Raw genomic sequence first — 11,729 nt, forward strand, 5'->3', positions numbered from 1 at the left:
TCCATTTCTTCTAGCCACAGGATTGAGGTAGCCAATTCCAGAAGGCCGCCATGAATCCGATTTTATTTCTGGCTAAATGATTCATATGAATTGAATTCCACATCAATGTGAATACAGACTGAAAAATCTTCTCTGCTTAGGCAGTACTGGAACATAACAGAAACCCCATCATAACAGAAAAGAAAATTGCAGTGTCCAATTCTTCTAGCTAGATGATTGTTGTATCCATGGCCTAAGTACAATACATGACTCTAATAGGAAACATTAAAAATAAAAAATAAGAAGAAATTTCATGATTGTGACACATAAACATTGTACTCAACAGTGGCATCTCCTGTATTAGCATCAAACCAAACAGTATGAGCTAAGACATAACCGCGAGCGAACCTGAACTGCCCCGTGCCGCCAACAATCGGCATCTCTCTCACATCGTTGAGAACTGGATTCCTCCCAAGAATGCTAATTGTACTCCCCTTGTACTTGCCGTCCTCAAAAACAAGAGTCATGACCATAAGTAATGCAATATCATTTTGTGCAGCCATGGAGTAAAATCCTTGTGCTCTTCCAATGATCTTCGATTTGGGGTCTTGCTCTTCAGTCAGTGCATTATCAATCATCATAGTACTGCCAAATCCGGCACTCGAGCCGTTAGGGGGCCCGATAATTCTAACAGAGGTGGGGTTTTTGCCACTAAGGATATCATGGAAGAAAAAGTGGAGATGGCTCACGTTTTCCGTTTTATCGGATCTGCCAAATTGCCTAATTAGAACTCCATCAGTGGAATGGAAAAGGGTAGAGCAGAAGACGAAGAGAGAGCAATAGAGAAATAATGAAGACATATTAGTGTCTCCAGCGTTTCACAGTGTGTTTATGATAGTGGTAGATTTGTGGTCATTTTAAAAGATTGGGCAAGGGAGCAAGGGGTAAAATCTAGATGTTGTTAACATTACTCCAAAGTCCTTAAATAATGGTTGCTCTGGTGGTTGGATTTTCAAGCAACCACTGCTTTCTGTTGTTCTAAGAATAATGGTTTCAGCTTACATTCTTTTAAAGCAAGGATGATTGAAACCAATGCTTGGGAAACAAATTTCTCTTGCAATTTGCATTTGCGCTTTAGTCTATTATAACGTCAGCCGACCAAAAAGAAAGCTACCATATGTCGTACGCAACATGAAACTTTGAAATGTAATTTCATGACAGACATGAGTTTGGTGGTTTGTTAAGGTTATGTGAGCCTTAAGTTATGTCACTTATAGGATGACGACAACGGAAACAATTAATGATAACAACAATTTACTTTTTCCTTTATCCAAAATTATACTTCAAGTTCGGACAAAAGTCAGAATTTTTAAATTGTCCCATCACTGACATGACCATCGCCGCCTTCACCCCCGCCACCACCATTAACAGATTTACCAACTACCACTACATGTTGACTGAGGAGTGGAAATAGGGATTCTTTGAGTTCTTTGGCTTGGTATGAAGTTCCAAACTTGTCCTTGATTGAAGGTCCAAGAAGTATGTGCCTGTCTAGAATTCACATCAAATCACCACAAAATCTTATATTCTTATTCCAACAAAGTCTCATAAAAAATTGTAACACAAAATTTTTCTAGTTCATCCCATCAAACACCCATTAAACAAACAAAAGCATAGAAGTTTTTTAGTTTCATGAATTTACATTCACATCCATAATTTCTGATATTGCGCTACTTCTTGTCTTCAAAGTTCAAAACAAAAGGTTGTACGAAGGGAATGTAAAGGTGGGAGCTGAATCGGTTTTCAGTTCTAACAGTAAGTGTTATAGGCTATTTGTGTTTGACCACCAAATTTAGTAGCCATCATGTTAATTTGTGACACATCTTGTTCTCCTGTTGTCATTTGAGTTACAACTTATCCTCTATATAATTTTACAATTCTGGAAAGGAAAATTTTGGCTCTTTATTTGGGTCAATTGTTGTTCAGTCAAAAATGATTTTATTTGGTTTAACTACTATTGACACTTTATTTCACCAGAACAGTAAAACCTCTTTTTTATTTTATTTTTTATTTTCCTACTAAAATGCAAACTTGTAGATATTGTTTCTTTTCATTTAACACAAAAAATTTCATAGAAATTCTCGGTTACTAAGAGCCCATTTGGTATCCTATTTGGATCCATTTTTTCAAACTCAAAAATAACCATAATTCATGTTTGGTAAAGCCCAATCTTAAAAACAAAAAAAATGAGGTTTTACGGTTATTTTTTTTCGCTCTCTTGTCTCTCTCTGCTTCACACCTACTGGTCTCCCTAATCTCTCTCTCTCTCCTCCCTCTTTATTGTTTTTTTTGTTTTTTGTTTTTGTTAATTTCAATTTGGGAATATAGGGTCATTTTTTATTTTCTAATTTTAATTCGAATTTTTTTTATTTTAAAAATAGTTTGGAGTTCAATAACAAGTTTTTAGATCTTAAAATCAATATTTAAAAACTCATGTTTTTTTTTAAATATCATGATTTTTTCTAAATTTTTTAGTAGTGCTATTAAAAAAGAAAAGAAAAAAGGAAACAATCTAAACTCAAGTGATGCAACATATGACTTCCAATACCATTTACAATATATTTTTCTTTGGCTTTTCAGTTTGTAGTAATAAATTTGAAGTAGTTTGTTGCTCATTGTTTAAGTTAAATTGAGCATTGATATCTGCTTCGGACCTCAAGCGTCTGGAAAAAGTCTCCTAAGGAAGGAAGCATTTTCCTCGCTTAGCCCAAAAAAGAAGAAGAAAAAAAAAAAGACAGAACATTTTCCTCGATTACATTTGATAAATACTTTCCATTTAACATTCTGTCACAATTTTCTGGTTATCATGCATATCCTTCTGCATTTCAAATTATGGTGGATTGGGCTACCAGCCTATTATGGATCTGCTCTGCAGGTATGGTAGGAAGAGCCTCTAACTGAGAGAGATCAAAATCTAGGATATGTTGGAAGATGCACAACCTCAACTATCTTCAAAGATTTGAGCAAACCTAATTTATTTTATAATTTATTTACAATTGATTTGGGACATTTCATTTGATATTCTAGGAGAGTTGTCAAATGGCTGAGGATTGGAAATATACAAAGATATATGTTAAACAAAATATATGCTACCATCAGTATAAAGAGCCAAAAATGAAAAAGAAAGGAAAAACGAAAATCTTCTTACATCATAGCTCGAAACCATTGGTTCCCTTCAATTGTTGTTGTTGCTGCACCACTAAAATCGAAGGATTGCTGTCGAAATCTGATGAAACAAGCAGGTCCCCGATGACCCCTAATTCAGGGAACTCACTCCACTCTGAGAAACCTAATGTCTGAGGGGAATCCAAGCCATTCCTCCTCCCAACTATGATAAGCTCAAACTCATTCATTATAGACCGAAGGATTCGAGTTGTTTGAACTGCATCTTTCGCCGTCTCTTCGATGTATTTAACATGCGCATTGGCCACACTTTTCTGCTTAAATTCCTTCAACACCTCATTATCGAGAACTTTTTCCCAATCATTCATAGTTTTACCATCCTCAGCATCTAATCGTACCACAGTGAGGCTAAAGCTCCCGGGGTCTTTGGTCACCCGTTTTGCAATTGTCAAGGCCTCCCTATCGTCACGACCACCTAAGAAGACCATGGCAATGCGATACAACGATGACGAATGTCTCAAATGACCACGATGGACAATAATTCCAATGGAGCAAGGGGCCCTTTCTAGGACACTACTATTTAGTGCCCTCCTAGTATTGTCATCAGACTCTATGCCGCCATCAAAAGTGAATTTTCGATGAAATGGGAGTAAGATAATGGATGTAAGTTTGTCAAGAGCGAGTGTGTGTGGAAAATGATAGAGAGAATATGATGATGGGGAGAATATGTTTTTGTGGAAAATGATGGAGAGAATATGATGATGGGGAGAATATGTTTTCTCATTGTGTTTTTGGTTACAGGATTACACACGTATATATGTATAAGCTAGGGACCACCACCTTGACTTTAACCCCTAATTATAGGAAAACTATAATTACAAGCAACCACCACCTTGACTTTAACCCCTAATTATAGAAGAACTATAATTACAAGCAACAAGATCAAATCCCCTAAATTAAGGAAATCCCATAAATCAAGGAAATCCCCTAAATCAATCACAGCTAGCAGCCACCAAGCTATACTTCCAATACTCCCCCTCAAGCTGGATCAAGGGGATTAATTGATCCAAGCTTGGAGAGCAAGCGTTGAAACTGAGTGGAAGCAAGAGACTTGGTGAAAACATCAGCAAGTTGATCATGGCTCCGAGTGAATGTGGTTTGAATTACCTTGGACTGAACCTGTTCACGAACATAGTGACAGTCAACTTCAATGTGTTTGGTCCGTTCATGGAACACGGGATTGGAGGCAATATGCATAGCTGCCTGATTGTCACAAAAAAGAGACATAGGTTTGTTGCTCAAAAAACCCAAGTCTGAGATAAGGCTCTTGAGCCAAATGAGTTCACATGCAGTGGAAGCCATTGCTCTATACTCAGCTTCGGCACTTGAGCGAGCAATTACATTTTGCTTTTTTGCTCTTCCATGTCACGATGTTTCCTCCAACAAATGTGCAGTAGCCTGTAGTGGATTTTCTATCAATAGCATTCCCTGCCCAGTCAGCATCGGTGTATGCCATGATTTGAGTATGACCATTGTTTTTCATGATAATTCCACGACCAATGGAGCCCTTGAGGTATCTTAGAATTCTTTTAACAACATTTAAATGAGCCTCAGTGGGTGCATGCATGAATTGACTTACAAGACTGACGGCGTAAGTTATATCCGGTCTAGTAATGGTGAGATATATAAGCTTACCCACCAGTCTTTGGTAGTAACTTATATCGCTGAGAGGCTCTCCTTCCAAGTCCAACTTCAATTTGCTATCAAGAGGTGTACGGGCCGGTTTGCAATCTATCATCTTCACTTCTTGAAGCAAGTCAATCACATACTTCCGTTGACTTAAAAACAGTCCCTTGGAAGAAGTAGCCATTTCAATCCCAAGGAAGTATTTTAACACTCCTAAGTCTTTAATGGCAAATTTCTGATGAAGAGAATGCTTAAGAGTGTTAATCTCATCAATATATGATGATATCATCAACATAGATTAGAACAACTAATTTGCCAACTGATCCAGTTCGAACAAACAAGGATGAATCAGCATGACTTCTCTTGAAACCAAACTTTTCAAGTACAGAGCTCAGCTTGGCATACCAGGCCCGTGGAGATTGTTTCAATCCATAAATGGATTTGTGAAGCTTGCAAACCATACTTGAATTCTGTGCTTGTGGATGACCAGGAGGTAATTGCATGTAAACTTCCTCTTCAAGATCTCCATGCAAAAAAGCATTTTTTACATCCATTTGGTACAACGGCCACTCATGATTAACTGCAACAGATAACAAAACCCTCACTGTACTCATCTTAGCCACAGGAGCAAATGTCTCCTTATAATCAACTCCAAATGTTTGAGTAAAACCGCGAGCCACCAACCTTGCCTTGTGTCTTTCAATGGAACCATCAGAATTAAATTTGGTTTTGTAGATCCACCTACTGCCTACCACCTTCTTTCCCTTTGGAAGCTGGACTACACTCCAGGTTTTATTTTCATCCAAAGCCTTGAGTTCTTCTTCCATGGCTAGCCTCCAAACATCTTGAAGATTGGCTTCTTGAAAATTCCTTGGTTCACTTTCATTTGACAATTTACTGAGAAAAGCTGCATGGGAGTGAGAGACTTTGGAGTAATTTACAAACTTGTGAATTGGGTACCTGACATTGAACTTGTGAATTGGGTACCTGACATTGAACGTTACATAATCTTGTAGCCTTGATGGTGGATGTCTATCTCGAGTTGGATAGGTTCAGCTCCACTCTCTTCTATAGATGATGTGTCATTGTCATGAGGAACAACTTGTGCTTCAGAGGCTTCAGTTTCATCTCCTTCAGAGGCTTCAGTTTCATCTCCAATAATCACGTTGTCAATATTGGTTGCATGAGAGTCACTGTTGTGAGGTACTGAATGAACACAATCACTTGTTTCGGCTGGATTTGGTAATGGAAAGAAATCCAGTAAGTGCTCCCCCTGACGATTTTGATCTGATGGTTTGTTGAAATACGGTTTGATCTCATCAAACCTTACATCTCTTGAGACAAATAGCTTCCTGGAACATGGATTGTAACATTTGTAACCTTTTTGAGTGGAGGAGTAACCCATGAAAACACACTTAATTGCCTTGGGATCTAGCTTGTCTCGGTGATGGGATTGGATATGAGCATAACAAGTACATCCAAAAATTCTCAGATGGGACAGGTTAATTTTTTTGTTTTGCATGACCTCATATGGTGATTTTGAATCCAGAACCCGACTAGGCAGTCTGTTGATGAGGTAGGTAGCTGCAAGAACTCCTTGAGACCAAAACCTCTTAGGCACATTCATTTGTAACATTAGAGCCCTGGTTTTCTCAAGTAGATCCCTATTCTTCCTTTCGGCAATTCCATTTTGCTGAGGAGTACCTACACAACTTGTTTGATGTATAATGCCATGTGTGCTCAAATAGTTAGTCATATTTTTGGATGTATATTCAGTGCCATTATCAGACCTTAGTATGTGAATTTGAGACGAAAAATGGTTCATGACAAGATTATGAAAATTCTTGAAAGCATCCATGACTTCACTTTTGAATTTTATGAGGTACAACCAAGTGACTCTTGAAAAATCATCAACAAAGGTAACGTAGTACCTATAACCATCAAAAGACTCTAGAGGTGTAGGTCCCCAAACATCGGAGTGCACCATCTCAAAAAGTTTGCTAGCTCTAGATATGGAAGAATTAAATGGAAGTCTAGTAAATTTTGACAAATGACAGATTTCACATACAAGTGAGGATTTGCATAATCTAGGGAACAAAGTAGACAAAACAAATTCTGAGGGATGTGCTAGACGTTGGTGCCACAACTGATGTTCTAGATTTGAACTGACTTGGAACCCTTTTGGAACATTAAGGTTCTTTGAAAAATAGTACAGCCCATTTAGGTAGTGACCTTCACCAATCAGCTTCTTGGTGGCTAGATCCTGAAAAACAACATTGTGAGGGGAGAAAATAGCACGACAGTTGAGAGAATTTGTAATCCTTCCTACGGACAGCAATTGAAAAGGAAAGGATGGAACATATAATGCTGTGGACTCAACATTATTTGAAATTAGTTTAACTTTCCCTCTACCTAGAACGGGTACACCTCTACCATTTGCTATAGAAACTAGTGATGGTGTAGTGTAGCTTTCAAAATTGTATAGCTTTGAATATTGATTTGTCATGTGATCAGTGGCACCTGAGTCTATAATCCAAAAATCATGAGAATGACTAACATTTAGAGCAGTTGAAAGAGCACATATAATACCTGGAACATCTCCTTGAGGTACACGATTAGACTCAGCTAAGAGTCCTGCAAACTGCCCAAGGAGAGCAGTTTGATTTCCAGCAGTCAATACTTCGCCTGTGCTTCCTTTTTTGGTTTGAAGATAGGCAGAGAATTCATTTATCAAGTTAGCCGGATTGGCTGTGAAGTTTGTCAGCCCATCAATTGATGTAGCAGCAGCAGTAGCATGGTTTTTGTTTGTATGTGATCTGGTTTGTGAGCCCTTGTAGTCTCTTGAAGGCTTGTTCTCAAACTTTGGCTTCAACTCAGGGTGTAATATCCAGCATCGATCTATTAGATGTCCAATATTATTGCAGTGTAAGCACTTCAGATCTGGCCTTTTTCCCTTGTACACTCTATCTCCAGATGACTTGTGGTTTGTCACAAACGCTCTAGCCTCAGACACACTAGATTTGATGTCAACATTCATGACTTTCCTACGTACTTCTTCTCGCTGGATAGTAGTGCAAACACTTGCAAATGATGGAAGTTCGGGGTTCATGAGAATATGGCTTCTAAGATCTTCATATTCAGACCCCAAACTTGCAAGCAAATGGAAAATTTTGTCTTCCTCAGACCTCTTTAACAGTATGGCAGCATCGATAGTATGTGGTCGATACATATTTAGTTCGTTCCACATATTTTTCAAGCAACCGAGATGATGAACAAAGGATTTATCACCTTGTTGGAGACTTGCAAGATTCCTCTTAAGTTGGAACACTCGAGCTGCATTGTTTTGATTGCCATACATATCTTTGACTGCCTTCCAAAGAGAAAGAGAGGATTCTGAAAAACTGAAGATTTCAGACAGCTTAGGATCCATGGAGTTAAGGAGCCACGACATGACCAGTTGGTCTTTGCACAGCCATGCTTCATACTCCGGAGACAAATCTTCAGGTGCCTCAATGGTTCCATTAACAAATCCGAGTTTGGATCTTCCTCCAAGGGCAAGAGTTACTGCTCTAGACCATGGAAGATAGTTAAACTCATTTAACAACACAGAGCACAGTCGCTGGTTTGGGTTGACTTCAACTTCTGGAAAACTAGAAGGAGGTACTGTGAAGCTTTTAGCTTCAGAGCCAAAAGGATTATCTTCTGCCATTATTGAATAGAATGTACAGAAGAAAGAAAGGTAAAAATGGAGACAGGCCGGTTAAGGTTCCTGCTCTGATACCATGTGGAAAATGATAGAGAGAATATGATGATGGGGAGAATATGTTTTTGTGGAAAATGATGGAGAGAATATGATGATGGGGAGAATATGTTTTCTCATTGTGTTTTTGGTTACAGGATTACACACGTATATATGTGTTGAACGGAAAATTTTCACAAAAAAAACAATTAGCCAAGAGTTTGACTTGGTTTAGAATTGAATTTGTTTTGTCCCTGCAATCTTATCAAGAAAAACATTTAAAAATAAAATAGATGTATTTCAGTGGTTTTGAAACAACAAGAGATAAGTATCTCAGTTGAGAAGTGGTCATCAGCTGGAATTAAAACTCATCATAAGATAGCCTCTATAAGAGGCATGACACGAGAGGAGAACAGGAGGAGAAAAAAAAAAGAAAGGCAGAGAAGATAACAGCAGGAGAACAGAAAAAAAAAGCAGAAAGGAGAACAGTCATAGCAAGAAGAAAAAATTAACAAGCAGACTTGAGAAAGGAAAGAGCCATTTCAAGGTAAAAAGATTAGTTTCATGGCACAATTTTCTGATTTTTTTTTGCTCAAGATTTCAGGTTCCATTCAACTCAAGGGTCCCTGGCCATGATGATTGAAATCATCATAACCAAGGTTAAGAATTTCTCCGAGGCTTGGCTCCGCTCAAATAACTCCAGCAGTGTTTTCAAGTTTGCCTTCCACGATGATTTCAATCATCATGTTTTATGGCATACTCTAGTCCATCATGCACCACCAAGTAAGCTCTTCCATGAGCAAAGGGTTTGCTGCCTGCAAGCCAACGAAAAAAGCCAACAAACAGCCATGGAAGAATAGCCAATGACGTGGGGGTCATTATGAAATCAAAAGCTGAGGGGAAGGCAGCCATGAGGTTGCAAAGAAAAAAAAGGAGAGTGCACGGCAGTGTTGAAGAAAAAAAAAGGGCAGAGTCGTGAGGCTGTGGAAGAAAAAAATAGCTTCTGAAACAAGGACATGGACAATGGTACAGCAACAGCAAACACAAAAAAAAAAAAGAGCTGGCAAGGCATGTACCACAAGTTCTCTCTTGGGTTTCTGAAGCAAAATGACAGGTGGTTTCCTCCACCAAACTCCAAAGCCTTCAAGCTGGCAGCACAGTCTCTGCATACAAAAGAGAAGACAAGAGGTCAGAGGCATGGAAACAGACAAAAGAAAAAAAATAAGAGGATGATGCATGGGGATGCTACCACGTGGAGGACAAAACAAGAGAATGAATTCTCTCTAATTGGCAGCAGAGGTCAAGCAAAGTCTATGGTTTGATAAAAAGAGTTCTTTGCCTTAGTTTACTGTGGTGCGAATGTATCTATTTAAAAAAGAGACGCATAATCCTATTCGGAAAAGGGCCTGTTCTTCTTGTGCTTTTTGTGTTTAGTTGCAAAGAGACAAAACAAAAGGAAGGCAGCCAGAAGAAAAAAATTTAAAAAGGGGGCTGTGTCGCACAGCCCCTCCCTCTCTTGAATGATTCTCTTGGTCTACTTTGACTGAAAATTGAGTAAAGGAAAAGAGATTGGCAATAGGGAAATGATTGCAACAGTAGACAAAAAGAAAAGAAAAATAGGTAACCTAGATTTGTCTTTGGTTTCTGAAGCAAGAAGACAAATTGCTCTCAAAGCTCTCAATGTGGCCCACGGCAAGGCACCTCCTTAATCTTGCATATCCAAAGAGAGAAGTCAGCCGCATGGAAACAAAAAAAACTGAAATAGAAGAAGAGAAAGAAAAGGAAGATTATGGGTTTGGGGGTTACCGTGTGAAATCTTAGAAGGAAAGAAACAATTTGTTGCTTCTTTTGATGATGCAGCAGATGTCTTGGGGAAGTCTACGGGCTGGTCTGGAAAAGCAAATATATCAGAAGCTATCGCTTTGTTTGCTGGTTCCTTCAAGTTGTGGTGCACATATACCTTTTTAAAAGAAATCCTTGTGGACTAATCCTACTCGGAAAAGGTTCTTCTTGTGCTTCTTGTCTTCAAATCCAACAAAGAATGATATGACTTATCCATACTTCACTGGATGATCCAGCAATTCCAAATCAACAAGGAGTTTAATCCATACTTCACTTGGACAAGGATTTTTATCCTTTGGGTGTCTTAATCAAATTGAAAGACACCTGTTAATGGCACCAATACGTAAGGGATCCAGCTAGAGCAAAGCAAGGCCTTTCGTTTACTATGTTTTGCTGAATGTAAACAGAAGAAAAGAAAGAATAAAAGTGTGTGGAGGGGAACCCACCACTTGTGAATTCAAAAGGAAGAGGACTTCTTCCTCTTGATAGCAAACAGAGAAAAGAAAAAAAAATTAACGAAGGCATTCGCTCAAATACCCAGTCATGGTACCGACTGCTTTTGTCCTCCAATGACAACAAGACAAGTTAATTGTCTTTTAAATGAAAGCTGCATACATATCTGCAGTAGAAAAAAATTATATCTGCTGTTTACACATCAACAGAAAAAAGCCTGCGAAGGTGAGCCCCTCCACGTGAAAGCTAAAGAAAAAAATCAGCCATGCTGAAAAAGCAAAACAAAATGAAGAGTTAAGTGTGCTGGTGAACCCACCACTTGCGAATTCAAAGGAAGAGGACTTCTTCCTCTTTGAGTTGCAGCAGAGGAAGGAAGAAAAAGAAGTCTTGGACTTCACGGACTTGCATGTCCAAAGTGAATCCAAGATTATGAAAGAGGGATGGGCTGCAACTCTACATGCAGCAAAACAAGGAATTTGAATTATGAGTCCAAATTCTATTGCATGAAGCTTATGATAAAAAATGGTGTCGCTGTGGGGCTGGCGATGTACAACACATTGCGCAAGACCAATTCAAGATGGCTGGGTCTCTCTACGATGCCTTCAAGCATCCAAATGCCAAGCGAGTTTGTCATGATGATTGCAATCATCATGTGGCTTTGCTGCTCAAATGCTCCCATCCCAGGATGTCTTTAGCAATACATGGCAACAACAACGAAAGGACAATAAACTGTGGTTGAGCAAGTTGGTTTTCATTTGATAATCTGAGTAAGTAAACTTGCTGAAGATACCAGTGGCTGCACATGCAAGAGTTTAGCGACGAAGAAAGCATAAAAGCTCAAGGCAAA

General features: G+C 38.7%; 1 protein-coding gene across 1 annotated transcript; it reads right to left on the reverse strand.

Moving 5' to 3' along the window:
* On the reverse strand, nucleotides 1-949 carry LOC18787221 (dirigent protein 22). Its single transcript, XM_007220087.2, has one exon. The coding sequence runs from the start codon at nucleotides 837-839 to the stop codon at nucleotides 291-293; it is 549 nt and encodes a 182-aa protein (XP_007220149.1). The 5' UTR covers nucleotides 840-949; the 3' UTR covers nucleotides 1-290.

This window comes from Prunus persica, chromosome G2 (genome assembly GCF_000346465.2).
Source record: "Prunus persica cultivar Lovell chromosome G2, Prunus_persica_NCBIv2, whole genome shotgun sequence".
NCBI lineage: Eukaryota > Viridiplantae > Streptophyta > Magnoliopsida > Rosales > Rosaceae > Prunus > Prunus persica.